At 30.6% G+C, this 17,331-nt stretch overlaps 1 protein-coding gene across 1 annotated transcript in view; it reads right to left on the bottom strand.

Moving 5' to 3' along the window:
• LOC109541306 (neprilysin-1) overlaps positions 1 to 13,690 on the bottom strand; it is a 49,962-nt gene extending 36,272 nt beyond the window's left edge. Inside the window, exons 1-3 of the mRNA XM_019910127.2 lie at positions 13,506 to 13,690; positions 7,831 to 7,958; positions 3,154 to 3,364 (exon numbers count right to left, since the gene is read on the bottom strand). Of these exons, the coding sequence (XP_019765686.1) occupies positions 3,154 to 3,364; positions 7,831 to 7,926 (307 nt within the window). The 5' untranslated portion in view covers positions 7,927 to 7,958; positions 13,506 to 13,690. The remainder of the gene's footprint in view (positions 1 to 3,153; positions 3,365 to 7,830; positions 7,959 to 13,505) is intronic.
• Positions 13,691 to 17,331: the final 3,641 nt, after the last annotated feature.

The following is a 17,331-nucleotide window of genomic DNA, read 5'->3' as shown; positions in this document are numbered from 1 at the left end:
GGGGGGGGGGCTAACATTGTTTTAAAGAAAATTATCATGTTAGTTTGATACTCTGTGTATGTTTCCCAAAATACGCCCACAATTTCCATATGTATATTGTTAATAGTTATATTTTTTATAATTCCGACGCTCAAATTTTACAAATCAAAAACAAGAAATCAAAAATTTACGGGCTTCTATCTCTAAAACGGTTGAAGTTGAAAATATCAAAATAGTCTTTAACATCTTTTTAACAAAGAGCTTCAAGTGCTGTTTTTAAGGCTATAGAGTTAATTGAAAATCATATAATCCGTAACCGCTAAATAGATAGAGTAGGAAGAAGTAAAATTTCGAAATTTTAAGAACCCGCTTAAGTTCACAATCTTATATCTGGGAAGCGGTTCAGAATATCGGAATACTCATTAGAACCTTTTCGATAGAGCGCCTTAAGAGCTGCCTTAGGCTCTATAGGCTTGAGTGTAGTAAATTACTAAGATTAAAAGAGATAGAAGTGAAGTTAAACATACACCACAATATACCACACACAAAATTATACAAATGTTTTCAAGAACTTACGTTTATTGAATTGAATGAATTACGTTTATTGAATAAAACATTTTAATCTAAGATTTTTAGAACCTTAGAAAATAGAAAAATCGAGTCCAAAAAGTTCAGTAAATTGCGTATGCGCGTATTTTATTTTATTTTTTGTCCGATTTGTGGTTTAACTATGTGAAATGTAAGTTTATTTTCAATAAAATGTAATTTCAATGGTTCATATCTGGTTATCGCTAGCCAAATACACGCTTTTCGTCTAAAACGTTGAAAACAATATTCTATGAGTAACTAGTATATTTTTACTCAAATTCTCTCTCTATTCTAGACTTTAAACATATGTTAATACAAAAAAGCTTGAAACTGACGAATAATGAGTTTAGCCTGCAGCTGCATTTTCTGCACCAAACAATGAATTGCTCTTAATCTGATTTGCTGCATTGGAAGTGGACAACTTCAAAGAAAACCCGAAGATATTAGAATATTTGATGGTTAACGTAACTATATATCTGAAAGAATGTCGTAAAAAGTAATGTACAAAGTTACGGAACCTTTGGCCAAAGCCTATTTGCTGATATCACAGTAAGATTCTTTATTAGTGAACTTATATCAAGTTACTTATTGAATAATTCAATTCTGAACTGCCTAATTTTTAGAACCTTTCACGCAATAATAGAAGCTTTGTTGGAAACAGTTAAAGTTTCACATAATAAAGGCACGAAATGGAAAAAAAAACATTTAGGGCAAAGCTACATGCCTATTTTGCCCGATCCTGGAAAGTTTCGTTCTTTAATCCCATTTTACTGAGCGAAAAGCATTAACTTTTTCGACTTTATATTTTCTGAAATTTGTCTATTAAAATATGCCTATTTCGTAGACCCAGAACCGAGCAAACTTTTAATAATTTCCAAGTAATTCAGTGTTCAATTACAGTTCTATAATTATACTTGACCTGATAAAGTTCTGATATAGAATACTCAACAGGAAGTTGTACTATTAAAATAAAACATTTGGTTTGTTTGGAAACTTCTCATTTTATTTCTAGGTTTTATCCCAGATTCACCAATTTGAAACTACTTTAGTAGTTCAGAGTTAAAGTTTCAGGGTCGGGTCGTAAAAAATTTACGGCCCTCACGATGAGCAGAAAATCGTTAGCTTCGCTGTTTTGCATATTTATTTTTAAACAGCCGCAATTCAATCGGCAGGTGAATTCTAAGCTGGAAAATTTAAATTGATTTTACGTTATTTGGTTCAGTTGCCCTAATTTTGTATTTCATTATTTATTTCACACTTTTTATAAACTTCGAGCTTCTCTCTTCTCTTTCTTTGCCCTTTTTATGGCCTTAAAGGTTTTTAAAACTGGCTAGTTTTTTAAAAACGTTTCCACTGACCATTTGACAAAAAATAACTGAAACGTTGGGATTAATATCACCCTTAATTAATTAAAATTAATAATAAATTAAAAAAGGAAAAACCGGTGTTTTTGATTCTTTTGCCTGTGCTCCTTTATTTCCCTAAAGTAAAAAAAACAACTATTACACAAAATACTTCTTTGACTTTTCTTGATTTTTGTATTTATTTATGTTTTATAAATCTTACCCAAATCCTACTTTGTTTCTTAATTTTATGTTATTTATTCTACTTTTAAATGTATAACAAATTGAAAAAAACAAATCATAAAATAAGATACTGACAGCAATTCTGATGAAAATTATCATTATTTAAATAAACATTGTAAATGAGAGAATTGTACACCTCATGATTAGTTTAGATGCATATTCAGACAACCACGTGTCAGATTTTACGAAAAAGAAGAATAATAAAAATTAACGCAAAAGAAGAGAAACATTAAGCGCAATAGTTGACAAAAATAATGCAAAAATGCAAAATGAATGTAGCCAAAAAATTAGAAAAAATAGAGTCCAGTTGTTCAGAAAATTTTCGAACTCTTTTCAGTGAAACTAACGGCATAAAAAATTTGAACCTCTTTGGTTGATTGGTACATGTTGAAATAAAACATTTTTATTCTGTTATTGTTCAAGGATTTAATAACATTTTCATTAAAAAATATTCAAGCAGTTTCCCATATATTTTGACTATTTTGTTATTTGCTCCAACTGTTAATTAGTTAGTAGTAAAATGTGCAAATCACCTCATTCGTAATGGAAAGGCATCATTAGTTGGTCGCTTTAGATATCGCTAGTTAATAGTTAACATTTTTTTAAATTTTTTCCAGCCCTTTTTCATTATTTTCATCAGTTTATTGGTTTCTACAGTTTACTGACTTCCCATTCTTCCCAAACTTACCATCTTTAACTGAATTAACTTTAACTAATCTTTAACTGATTAAAACTCTTCTAAATGACATATAATCGATATGATTAAATGCCAAATTTTCTAAGGCAAAAATACGTGCAAAAATCAATAGAAACATAAAAATTTTCAATTTAAATATACTGGGTGTAGTACGTCAATTTTCAATTCAGTCACCAGCGAAATGAAACGTAAAATAACCACAATTAAATATGAAACATTTTTCAGTTCAGTTTAGTTCACTAGAACTTGTTCAAAATTATTAATGCGTACTTAAAATATTTATAATAATAAAAAGGTTCTTACCGTAACAAGCTGTTCTCTTACTACCTAGAAGCATTAATAGAAGCACAACGCAGAATATGATCAGTGCTAAAACCATAGCGAACAGACACTTTTCTTTAGATGGTTTTGATTGTGGCATCACCATGGTCTTTGCACTACTTCCAGACATTTGCACTACGGTGGATACTGAAGTTGGTCCTAACAGCGATTCTTGAGTGTGATTCTTGCTAGTCTGAAAGTCGAAACAATGCAAACTATTAGTGTTTAATTTACTTTTTACAGAATGTTATGCGTATATTTAAGCATTTCAATTTGGACTCAAATATTATAAAGTTCGCTGTAAGATATTACTGAATTCACCCAAAGATCTGATAATTGAATCTCTGGACGGATAAAGAATCTGCTCTGATTTAGCCTGAAATTCTAAGTCGATTGAGAAGCAAAGAGGATTTTTGTTTGTTTATGTCTATTCTTTACATATTTTTTTAAATGACTGTCAAACTCTTCATAAGTGTTCGTACTCAATAGGGTGTTTTCACTTTTTTTTAATGTTGATATATAGAAAGTAGTTATGGCAAACATTACACTGATATATTTTTTTCGCAAAAAAGTCTCCATAATAATTTTAAAGCGAATTTAAATTCAAATAAGATATTTTCCGCCAAAAACGCCGAATCCGTATCGTCGGTTACCTATCCCGATTGTTATTAGTACATTATCCTATTAGACATACAACAGCTCAGCTCAGTAGAGGTTTTCTTTAACATCAGAAAAGAAATGGAATAAACATACTAGTAGAAGATTATTTTCTGGATAGTCATATTTTGATATAATAATGCAGATAGTAATATAACTACGTCAAACTCCAGCTGTCTCAAGTTTAAAAACGCCATATCTTCGAAACACTTGAAAACATCAAATAACCGCAGATAACCACGTTTTTGATAGCGCAAGTTGCGACTTGTATTTTCATAATAAGTTTTTTTCCGAAAGCTCTTAACTTACAGTTTACTTGAGAGGAAATATTAATTGTTAAGAGACCGTTAAAGTTCAACAGTTTGGACCCTGGAAGGAGTTGAACCATTTAAATATATCGTTAAGATATTGTGGATGGAGCAACTCGAGAACTATACTTGCCGGACTTGTTTCTAATCTTTAAAGAGTAAGAAGCAGAAAACTTTTAGAGAACCATTCAATAGAACGTGTATGAGGCACTGAGAATAATTACAGAATTTGAAACAATTTTTTATAATAAACGTTTATATAGAAGTTATTTATAATATATAATAGAAAATATTTGAAAGCTTCACTCCCGCTATAAAAAAGAAAACATGTTCAGCTAAAAAATCTGGATGATTGCAGGATTCGCTTGGAAAACGTGTTTGATAAGTTTTGGTCAAACCATTTAAGATAGAAAAGCGTGCAAACTTACGAATTTTTACAGATTTTTCTTAAAATAATTACGTTTTGATTTTTATATAAAAAGACAAAAAAGCTCTACGGTTTTAGTATAAACAGGCGATTCGATCAGCTTTTATTAGCTAGAGTTCGGCTCTCAGCGTGGCGAAAAAACTGTCAAATTTCAACAGATAGATGCGAATAGATCGCGACTTTCGAAATTTTCACACAAATCACGTTTAATGTTAAAAGTAAAATTGTATTTTTGTTAAGGGCATATTTTTTTCTCAAATTTATTTTTAGAAAAAACCTTATTCTTCATAAAAAGTCCTACATGGTCTTAAACGTAAAATAAACTAGCAAATATAAAATTTGTATGTGCTTATGCGAGATTTAAAGAAATGTATGAATTTCGATTAAGAGTAAAGTTTCTTTATTTCTGACTATATCAAAAATTGTTAATAAAAAGAGATGATCACAACTAAAAATCAGATTTAAATTATTTAATTACACCCCCTCTAATGAGCTAATAATAATGATGCTAATAAAGTAATTGATAATTAATTAATTATTTGCTAAAATTTGTGGTAGAAAACAGCAAAACTTGTTTTTCCTCGCAAATAGGTGTCAATGCATATTCAAACTCGATGTTTACTTTTGATCATCTTTTTAATTAGAATTTTCGATATTGTCAAAAATAAAAATATCTTACTTTTAAGAAAAATTTATATATTTTGCAAAAACCTCTTTTCCGCCTGTTAGAAAAATGATATCTGATCTGATCATTTTAGGTTTTCGACCATGTAGACTAACTTTTTTCTTAATAGAATAAGAGAAAATTTTCAATACGGTTCTTACCGTATACATATTGTACTTGATAAATCATCATATCCACTAATCAAAGAAATGGACAAGTTGGTCATTCAAAAACTTCGTTAGTGACCACTATCTACATGCTCGCAAAACCTATTATGTTTCTGCTTTCATAATTTGTATATTTGTGTTTTTGAATTGATTTAAAAAACGTTTTTAAAATTCAAGTAATTCTTCTGGACTTTATGTAAAGAAAATAATAAGTTTTTTTATGAACTGTTCTCGTAGAGGAAAAAGAAAATTTGATTTGCATACTCGCGTAGTTCTTGCGACACGCTTCGTCTAAAATAAGTCAATAACTTACCGGTAACTCGCTTATATTTTAATATTCGAACGTCATTACAACATGAAAAGGAATCCACAAACTAAATTCACGTAAATACCTTTTTGATAAATAATGCTCTACTCGGTCAAATTGAGACGAATTATAGAAAATCGCATTCATGTTCCGAAATGAATGTGCCAGCATTTTCATGTAAATCATAATCGATTGAACCCACTTTTCCACGCTAGGGCTCTAAGCTATTTATTTTTATTGTTTGGGAAACCACTTGGATTCATAATAGCCACAAAGTCTTGTTTACTGTAGCAAACTTTCCTACAATTTTAACCACGCAAAGCAGGCGCACAGCTAAATAAAACATAAAACGAAACATTTTACTCCCAAAGCTGCTAACTTGGAAATTTATTTTCAAATGTTGTTTATGTTTGTCCAAATTTTGCATATATTTGTAAATTTTTCCAATGGAGCTTTTCACAATCACAGGAGCGCGAATTAAAAATTATATTGTAACAGATTATGAACGTACGCGAAACTATGTCGAAATAATTAATTAGTGAAGCTAGTTTTATATTTTATTATTAAACAATATGAAGAATTAAATTTGGATGGATTGGAACTAGCAAATTCCAGACTTTATTCTGGAGAATTCCATCTTCATTTATAATTTACTTTTCCTTTATAATAGCCTTAAGAGAATTATTTTATTTTGCCTTTAAAGAGTCGATAAGAGTCAATTTCATTTACTGCTCATTTAAAATTGTCGTTGAATTAATTAATTTCCCGTTGTCACCAATAAAAAAAATAGAAAAAATCGGCTCTTACTAATAGTGTTAGTAAATTTGCTAGTGAAATAAATATAAACAAAAATCCCATTTATTATTACCAAATAAATTGTGAGAAGAAAATTTCCATACAAAGTAAGACTTTTCGGGAAATCCACTCCCATTAAAATATGTAAATCACATGAAACTAAGCTTTCTAATTCGCTAAAAAAGAGCTAGAAATTAAATTAAATTGGCCAAAATTAAAATAAAATGCTCCTGATCTTGGGGTTGTATTAAAAATGATCAATTAGTTAATTATATTCTGATCTTTCCAGCGTCTTGAGACAAATTTAAGGTTTCAAGAAGGCAAATACCTAAGAGAACGTTAATGTTTACCAATTATGAGTTTGTGTAAATTTTAAATCTGATTATGGCGCTGTTGTCTCGACGAAACGTAATGAAATAATCGATATTCAAAATTTTTACTTCACACTTTGACTGAGACCCAGAAAAGATAAGAATATAATAACAATTACACGCAGTCAGAATCAAATAATTAAATTCAAATGAAATGAAGTCTACATGTGAGCTGTCTAGTAGTAGCCTATTTTTGTGTTCAAAAAGCGTATGTATAATACATTTATAATTGTATTATTTTGATATTTTCAGACAATGTTGAGCAATTCCATAAAGAGTGTTTTGCTACATATGTTAAAAATGCGACAAAATTACTGAAAATAACGATGATAATAAATATGTTAATTTTATCTGTAACATCGGTATGTCTTTTCCGTCAAACGATTATTTTCGACGAAACGGTATCAGATGTCTATAAATGCTATTAAAAAGCAAAACAGAGGAAGAAGCGCTTTGAAAAAGTTTGGATTAATTTTGCAAACAAGTCATTTGAAAATTACTGATTTTCCTGCTAAATAATCATTTGGACAATTTTTTGTAGTATGTCTGTATATTGCTTAACATGATTTTTTTTGGTAGCAAAAGAAGGCAATATATTAACTATAAACATGACGATGGTGGTTCGAACAGTTTAATTAATTGATGAAATAAACTCAACATTAATGAAAAAAATATTACCAATTGAAATAAAAAACTTTCATAGTTTCAATTCATTGTTTTCAGCATCTTCAACATCGTGCTAAACAAAGCATGCTAATTTTTATCGGTTTATTTATGAATCATACTTTGTAGCTAAAAAGTATATTTAGATAGTTTTTCATTATTAACATCATTGTTTTATGGTTCATACATTTCATTCTCTATCACTGCTATTCAGTTGCATATTTTTAAACGTATTAAAGGTATAAGTTGAGTAAAAAGAGTAAAGCAACAGAAATAATTTATCTGAAACAAATCACTTACCTTAAGATATCCGTTTTTTGCGTCTGAACATTTCCATTGTTTGTCGCTGAAGCTGACTTCCGACATTGCAGTTTGCTGTTGACTAGATTTGGACATCTATGTTTGTTACTGGCAGATGCAAATCACATCTGCAAGAGAGCAATTAATATTTTTACATGTTGCCTTTCTCACATTTTACTCTGAAATATGAGGCTTTGTGGCAAATTAAAAAAAAAAGGTGCAAAAACTGTGTAGATGTGTTAATTTATGAAAGCGACAAGATGCCGGTATTTAAATATTTTTTTAAATAAATATGAGTTTTACAATAACAAAAACATATAATTGTACATTTTTATGTAAAGTGACAACAGAAAAGAATTCTACTCACTATTTAAAAAATGCTGCAAAACTACAAAAAAGGTCAAAACAATTGGGATTACCGTACTTTTATATCCACTCGCTTCGACCATTAGTAAGTTACTCCCGAAAAAAAAACGCTTTTTAATATAATTTACATTATTATAAATGCGACATATGAATAAATTCGTATGTATATTAATCACATTTTTCTAAAAGTGCGTCAGCATTGTCCTAATGAAATGGATAATGCGTGGCATTAATTATAATCGGTTTGGTAGCAGTTAAGATACTTTGACGTAAACAAATTCTGTGGATTATTTCGGAAGCATAAACCAGATTTATTAAATTGAGCAGAAGAAAAACATATGTATGATGATTAGTGTATCAGAGATTTGCAATGCCAAATTAGAATTCAGTATGATTCACTTAATCGAGCTATCATTCAATAGATAATTTTGATCGTTTTTTTTTAATAAAGCAGACATTCAACAGTATTTTTGTTCAAAAACTTATTACGCAAAAGTTTCCGAGTATTCAAATTTTGTTAAAATACTAATTTTAATTACCATATTTTGACCGACCGTGAAACCCTTTATAGTCTGATTAATTACTAATATTCATGCCAATTTGAACGAATGACACCCACACGTTAATCGCTAATTAAAACTGTAACGATAAAGCGAAAAAATCACCCCACAAATATCAATTAAAGGAGATTAAATTTGAGATATAAAGCCAGTACATTTGATAAAAGAAACTGTTATATTTAATATTAGTATTTCGTGTTTTGCTGTTAAATTTAGGTATACAACGTTCAGTCACTGAATATAAGTGGCACACTTGTTTCTTATTTCCAAAGGAACAAAGGTGAAACTCCTAAAACTTATCCCAATAAGTTCAATCCTGCAATTAATCTATTCGACTAGCTGATCCTAGTTTGGCGATAGTTGTTCATAGACTGTTGTTATAGACTGTTCATTAATTTCTGAACGAACAAAATTTAGATTTGCGTCGCAACTGAGACATATTTGAAAATGTTTTGAGGCATTTTTGCAGAAAGTTGTATTTTACTTTGATTTTAAAAAGGGGCGCATTTACCTATGATATAAATATAATCATATTGATATAAGTAATACATCCGATATTGACAACTTTGAATTGGGAGGCTGCTTCCAAACTTAGTTTTTACCTGTTCAAAAAAGGCTTTAAATTATTAGATAATTGTCTTCGTAAAGTAAATGTCTAAATCGACTGTTAAAATCTCGTTTAAAACCATTAATCATTCTGCTAAATGGAGTAATAATTTAATGCTAACTTAGTGCTATAAATTATTGATTTTGATATTGAGAGTCATATAATATTTTGATCTAATCTAGAAAAATGATGAAACTTAAAGAATTAAAATTAAATCAAAAATTAATTTGTTATACTAATACACTTGTCTATGTTTTAACAATATTTGGTTTTTTAACAAATTTTCACAATTTACGCTCCAAAATGCTGGATTTAATTGCTCTAAAATCCCCTTCAAAATATACCTGAAGCGCTCAGATGCAATAGGAAGACAGCCCGGGCGGTTCTTTGCCTAGATGTTTTTTTTAAACCGGGACTTCTAAGTGCAAATATGAAAACTATTATAATTCATCCTTTACATAAAAAAAACCGCAATCGGATCGCTGAACACGTAGCCTCAAGAAAAACAATCATTTATACAAAGAAATGTTGATTCGTCGAATTTGGCATTGAGAACGGTTTGAGAGACCGTATAATATAAAAAAACTGAAATGCTGCCCAAATGGGGGTTATCAAATGACCAAATGTTTGTGTTATGAGGATCTAGCTATACCATTGCGAGAAAAAGTAGTTGGATCTATGGTCAAGATATCGGTCATAAACCGACAGTTTCAGTCTTTTCGGCAAATAAACATTCATAACATATTACTCAGCTCCGGGAGTGTGGCGGAAGGAATGCTTGAACCAATTTGCATTCAGGCATTTTTTTATAGTCTTACAGTCTCTAGAACCAAAAAGTATAAAAAATCTCTTATTGCATAAAGAAATATAAAAATGTCTTATAATATATATCATAATTATCACATATTTTTCATGTATTTTAAGTTTAACTTAGTGCATATTGAATTTGAAAGAAAAAACGATTTCTTAAGCAGTTTCACAGATAAACTTTGTGTGCGTTTCTTTCCATGTTCTAACAAAAAACAAACCATTGATTTTCAGAAAACCAATCCAAACTATAACGAATTTTGAAAGCAAAATAAGTCTTGAACTAGAAGAGATGGGACGATAGAAGAGAACCAGATGGAAGCGAGTTCGAAAATTTAAAAATCATATATTGGCAACGCGTTAAAATAGCTAATCAGTTCTAATGTTAAAAGATTACATGTTTTATATCAGCTTTAACTTTAACGGTTAAAATGTGTTTAAAGCGATACTAGAATTTTATTGATTAATTCGAGTCTGTTTTTAAAAACGTTATTTCACAAATCAATACAATATTTCAACGTGAACATGGATCTTATTGACTAAATGCTCATTTCTACTGTGGCTTCTTTTATAGTTAAATCATGCTGATCCCTTGTTTGTGACCTCAGTAGATACAATAATCTTTGAATACTATTTCAAAAACACACCAGATATAAAATGCCTCAATGCGAGCAATTTGCTGACATTTATTTATGGCGAAATGCAGAAGAAACATTTTATTGGCAAAAAGGATTTTATTGACAAACTTTCCAAATATTTCGTATAAGATGCCAGTTGCAATCTGAGAATTGAATTTGCCAACAAGTTACGAACCTTAAGAATATTTTCAGACACTGTGATGATGACTGTGTAAAAAATGTAGGCAAAACCTAGGTATTTAAAGATAGACAATACAAATGATCGAATTATTTCAACGTCGCCTAGGTATGAACAAATATAACGGCTAGAAAGTTTGCATTACATATAACAAACTAAATACATATAGTTTATAGAAAAAGTTAAGTTTCTTCACTCAAAGAAAGTCTACATTTTACTGTTATAAAATTAAAACAATATTCAAGTGTTGTGTGTAGCGGAAGGAATAACTAAAACATAATACCGGAATAAATATTTATATTTTAGTTTTGCGAGTATTCTCGTTTCTGTGCATAACTTGACCGACTAGATATTTTTAAAGCTTTTCGGTCGTTTCCGTTGCAGTGATAAATCCAACACTTTCGAATGGTGTAAAACTCGTTCGTGCTTGTTTGGATATATTACTGTCCTGACTTGTTGTTTTGTGAAACTTCTCTAAAATTTAATTTAACATGTTTTCAAAAACCTACTTTTTACAGCTGCTTCCAAACTGTGCCATTTAAATGGCAAATATATTGCTAGTTGATTAAGTTAATCTGCTGCTTAAATATTTAGGCGTAAAGGTGTAATCGTAACAAAACTGATAATAATGATTAATTAAAAAAAAAATAATAAAAATTTCTTGCTCTTAAAAAAGAAAGGAACGAAAAGCTGATAAAAAACGTGGCTCGGTGTTTTATCTATTATTTGTTATGAAAAATGAAGAATTACAATTTCTGATCCCTCAGAAAATAGTCTATTATTAGGCTAAAAAATATAAAAAATATACGAAAGTCTTAATTTTTAAAGACTATTTAATTTAATTAAATAAGGTTAGTTAGCATAAAAACGAAAAGACGTTGAATTTTTATAACAATTCAGATTCGCCGCTTTTTTAACTGAGTGTACAGATGCGAAGTGATTCAATATCACCAAGAATGCAGACGAAATTTCCTCTCAGACTTTCACCGTCTGGCGAACAACGAGGAAAATTTCGAACAATTTATGAAATACATTAAGCATATCAAGTCAATAAATTACCGGATATTTTCTTGATAAATATTTATTTATTATAAGGGGTGACTGTTAAAATTAAATTAAATATGTAATAACCCCCTTTTATTCTTTAATTTTAAAAGGTATTTAAGGAGGCTTGTTTTGAAATAAAGGCCCTGTAAAGAGACACAATATATAGCAAGTTAATGCACTTGTAAATATTATATAACATATTTTAAATGTGGGTTGTCTTCTGATCACAAGTAAAAATACTATAAAATGTATTTAGGAAATTATTCAGCAGTGGCAAGTTTGACCCTCTTGGTTTTTCTTTTTCGAATATTGTCTTATAGATCAACAGTTATAAATAATATGGGTTCCGGTTCTAAAAGCAAGCATTTTTCAAATTTCGGCGCAACACTAAGTTTCTACGTTAGATTCTTTGCTTATTAAATAAATCTGGGCAACTTTTTATTCATTTTTTTACTATTAAATTCTAGTAATGATTTAAGTTGAATTAAACTCCAATCCAAGGCGTACTGTTTGGTCAATTTATTTACCTCAAGACACCAAGTGAAAGTTCCTTTAATTGAAAAATGAAATATAAATCGCTCTTCCCTCCAATAAGTCTTTCATTTACTTACAGTTAAGCATAGTTTTTGTATTAATATTTTTTATTTTTCAACGAGTGTTTTGGGTTTTAATCGATTTGATAATGCTAAATCTAATAAATATAAAGCCATAATATGCTGATCGTTTATGACTATGATAAATCGCAATCAATGATAATATTTGTGTCTTTTTCATTTTAATCAAAGAAAAATTTGTTGAAAATTCGTTAATTTAGTTTCGCTTCTAGAATCGTTGATAACACCAAAGCTAATGCATTTGAGTACTTTTTTTATATCTTATATTATCCGGCCAAATTTATACTAATGTCTTCATCATTTGCATTTTTCAGTCCAAAAGCGAGATTTCCAAGTTCCAAAAAAGCACAGTAAAAATGTACAACAATAAAGAAACCACAAAGATTAAAAATTATCTTTAAACGTTTTCCAATGACTCTTAATTAAAGATGTTTCGTAGTTTAAAATTCGATAGCACTGAACTCTTGTTCTGAATTATTTAAATTTTTGTTTAGCCTTTGCTGTACTAAATCAAAGTAATCCCTCAGGTATATAAATTCGGATTTGGTTCGTTTTCACTTTTCCCACTGTGCTTGAAAAGTAAGATCCATCATTGCGTGTTTCGGTTGCTTATGTATCTTAATTAAGTCAATTTCTTATCTGCTATAGAAATTTTGTTAACAATTAAATTAAGTACACGATTTTTTTGGATATTAATTCAAAGCAGAAACTGTAACGCAACGTTTCTTCTCATAAGTTACAGCGCTCTCAAATATAAAATAAGTACAAACAATAGTGGCTCGTAATAATATGCATTTAGTGCAAGTTCTTAAGAACGCTTCATAATTCCTTCTATTTTTATCACGTTGATGTGCTTACCATTCTCCCTTTCTGTTCCGGAAACGACATCAACACAACCAATAGAACTACAGCTTAAGGCTTAAGAATCGCTGATATTTTGAGGGAAACTCAGCTGAGAAACACGCCAGTGTTGTCGAATCGATAACTGCTGCACTTCTGCCGGGGGTGAGCAGAAACTACCTTATATTTTATAACAGTTTCTCTTTAAACCACCTGTGAATCGCCCAGTTTCGTGCAATCCCGATTGCCTCCGAGCTGGATCACTCGTCCTGCCAATTGAACCTGGGGTTTGCTAATAAATTATTTTTTTTATATACAGAACGAGGTAGCAAAGTCTCCGAAAATATTATAGAATTCGTTCTATACGCAGTCAGTCTCTACGTTTGTTTAGGGAAGGTTAATTAGATAATTTATTTTAAGTAAATTATTATACCAATGATACTTTCATCAGTACTTTTTTCAGCAGGTTCCTACTTTTATACAAATTTAATAATTTAATTGCTACCTGAATGTTTTAACTGGGTATTGATTTGCATCAACACAATATATATTTTCTTCTTTACAAGTTTAAAGGCAATACAATATTAAAGTCATTTTTGTCCGAATTTCTACAAAACAACTTAAGCCAATGTTTGGTAAGCAAGGGTGGTTGCTCTCATCAACTGAAAAAAAAAAAAATTAAATATTAAAAGTTTATAAATATATAACAACAAAATGTTCCTGTCCTTTAAGACTCTTGAAAAATAATTGCATTTTAATCTGAAAATTATTTCTAGTCACACAGGATTTTTTACCATTTACCATTTCCAAACTTTTTTGCAATCACTATTAATGGATTTTCTCAGTGCATCGGGAACTGTGCACTTTTCCTTTTAAAGTCTACAGGCAAAATCGAATGTTTTCATGTTTCTTCCAAAGTGAATAAAATGTGTTCGCTTTCGTAAGGATGTGCGATTTACACGGTGCCGAATCGAATGTGGTCATGGAACTTTCCAGACTTAACCAACCTCATTCTATTCTATATATCATACTGAATGCACAGATACGCTGCTTTCACGCCTTGGAGCGGAGTTCTATGCTATTAGCCCCGAACAAAAGAACTCGCTATCACACTGTGGCACTTCAGCTGTCGAAAAGGAGGCCAACTGAAAACATAGAAAATCCTACATATAATCATCCTGTTCGTTGCATTAAGTTGATACAGAGCGAGCTGAGATTAGTGAGCATTTTTCTTAATTTAGAAAACGTTTGTTGGAAATTAATAGAGGATGCTAAGGCTAAACGAGCTTATGAAGCATAGATTAAGACTTAAACATGGCTTCAGTATTAATCTATGTTGTGACAAGTGATCTCAAAAGGTCCTATTAGTAACTGATTAAATGTGACTTAAGGTGAATATGTTCTTATTATAGTGATTTTTAAAATGTAGCCAATTTTTAAGGAAAATCTAAACAACTACAACAATTTTAACCCACTAATTCGCCGCGTTTCTGTCCTTGCAAACCAGTGTTGCTCATTTGATTGCTGCAAATGTATGTTTTTCATGTCTCCAGAGGTTAATTTTATTTTTATCCTGTTTTTTGCAACTTTACCTGATCGCTTCGATAATGTTCACCCTAGATGTGAACGGATCGTCTGAAAACATTTTCTATGGTCCACGGTTTATAAGCCCAGAAAACTTAAATTCGGTCAGCAATTGCTTATGTCGAGAAGACTTATCTGTAATTTTATCTTAATGCGCATCAAATTCTCATTTTATCAAGGCCATATTTTTCTTGAACGTCTTTCTAGCAATAGTCTTAGTAGCAATGATAAATGTAAATAGCTTAAAATTTATTTTTCGGTAAGATTTCATTTAATGGATGTGATTTTATCTGTGTACTGAAAAACTTCATTCAATAAAATGATTTTCCGTGATTTTTAGTGGCTTTACATAGTCGCAAAATTAAAAACTTGATCAAATTCGCCTTTGATGGAATGAAATGAGCTTCTAATACCTCGATATTCCTAATATTTGGGTAATTATTAACTTTGGGGAACTAAATTTAGGTCGAATCTGACGGTACCGTAAAACAGCAATTTCGATTGTTTGAGTTTCCAATATCAAAATTTGACGCTCGTCGATTTGCGCTAGCTGGGCCGCAAAATTTATATTTATGAGATGAAAACTGCTGGGTTCGTTAATGCCCTAATGTGGATTATAGATACAAGGGAAATTGAAAATATCTCCGCCTCCTATAAATATTGTTTACTTTTATTACATCAACTTTCTTTTTTGTTTTTTGGGACAAAACTTTCTCTACAGTATCAGAATATATATTTCACCAGCTAGTAGCACGTGAAAGATTATCAACCAGATTGAAATGGGATTTTGTAAGCTGGATGCCAATCGATAACAAAATTACCCAAAACAGTCGCTTAATCAGGTGATGGTTTTGTGTGTTTGCTCTGCGATCTACGGTTTTGAAAGGTCCAATCTTCAATGTGTAGCTAAAATATTTATTTTCTCTGCTTGTTGTTGAAATTGTTAAAAATACATACCCGCTTTAGAAGAATTGATATGCCTTTTCATCAGTTTCGATGCAAAATACACATTTGTGCCTTCATTGACACCAATAAGTACAATAGGCATATTTTACATATAAATTCATCTTAGCAATTTCATATTTACAGGGGAATCGTTTAATATGCTTTAAACTGCATGCTCATTTTAACGAGAACATTTCCTCAGATCGTTTTGTTATTTGTTGAGAACGGTTCTATCACGTGTTAACTGGTCGTAAAATGATACCTAATGGGCTGTTATGATTTCGTTTTAATTTACTTTTAATTGACAACAGAAAATGTTAATAGCTCAAAGTTTCCAACTACTGCTCCGTTCCACTGTTCAATTCATTGACCAGAAAACATTCCGTCTATGTATTATCTTCAACAGAATAATGCGTAATTTCTCCGTTTTGTAGTAATGTTAACTGGATTTTATTATCAAGATCACTCTGCTCTAGATATGCTTCCGAAATTACAAAACCCTAATCAAATTCGCCTTTGTTAGAATGGAATTTATGATATATTAATCTCCTGAGATTGGTAATATTTCGGCAATTACTAATTTCGCGGAACTAAATTAAGCTCAGCTTTGGCGCGTTCCTTCAACAGCAACTTCGAGTGTTTAGCTTTCCAATATCCGAATTTAAGGTTCAACTTCATAGATTTGTACCAGTTGAGTCTTATAAAAGTTGGTATTGAACGGAGAAATGCCTTCTTCGTTGATTTTTTATGTGGATTTTAAATATAAAGAAAATATCGCGTCTTTTTATTAAGTCTTCTTTAATTTTTACATACTTTTATCCTCAGTTATCATTTTTGCAACAAACTTGGTCGGAATAATAATCTTTTTTCCGAGAGGGAAGTGAAAATGCATTCTCATAGAAAGGTTCCAAATTAGTGGAGTGGAGCAAGCGGTTATTTGAAAGCCCGTAGATCCTGGGACTTACTACTACGTATTTATTATTATATACGTCTTGTTCATGTATGTAGCTAGTCGCGGTCTTCTCTCATGCCCTCCCTCATTCTATGATCTTCTGGGTCTTCCTCCCATCTTCCGTCCTGGTGGGTCCATTCTCATCATCTGTCTAGACCTTTTTAACTCTCTCTTTTCTATCCATTTCCTAACTGTTTCTTCCTTGTGTTCCCTATCTTCTCTTGGTCTTACGTATTCATTGCTAATTCTTTGCAATTTAGATCCTTGACTGAGTTCATTTATTGTCCACAATTCACTTTCGTAGATGGGAACAGACGCCCCCACTGCCCGTTCTATATGTTTTTTCACCTCTTTTGAAATGTT

Source organism: Dendroctonus ponderosae, unplaced genomic scaffold, assembly GCF_020466585.1.
Source record: "Dendroctonus ponderosae isolate FM_Combo_2020 unplaced genomic scaffold, Dpon_F_20191213v2 Dpon_F_20191213_5, whole genome shotgun sequence".
NCBI lineage: Eukaryota > Metazoa > Arthropoda > Insecta > Coleoptera > Curculionidae > Dendroctonus > Dendroctonus ponderosae.
Note: the sequence above shows the minus strand (reverse complement) of the source record. Positions and strands in the feature narration are given on the sequence as shown.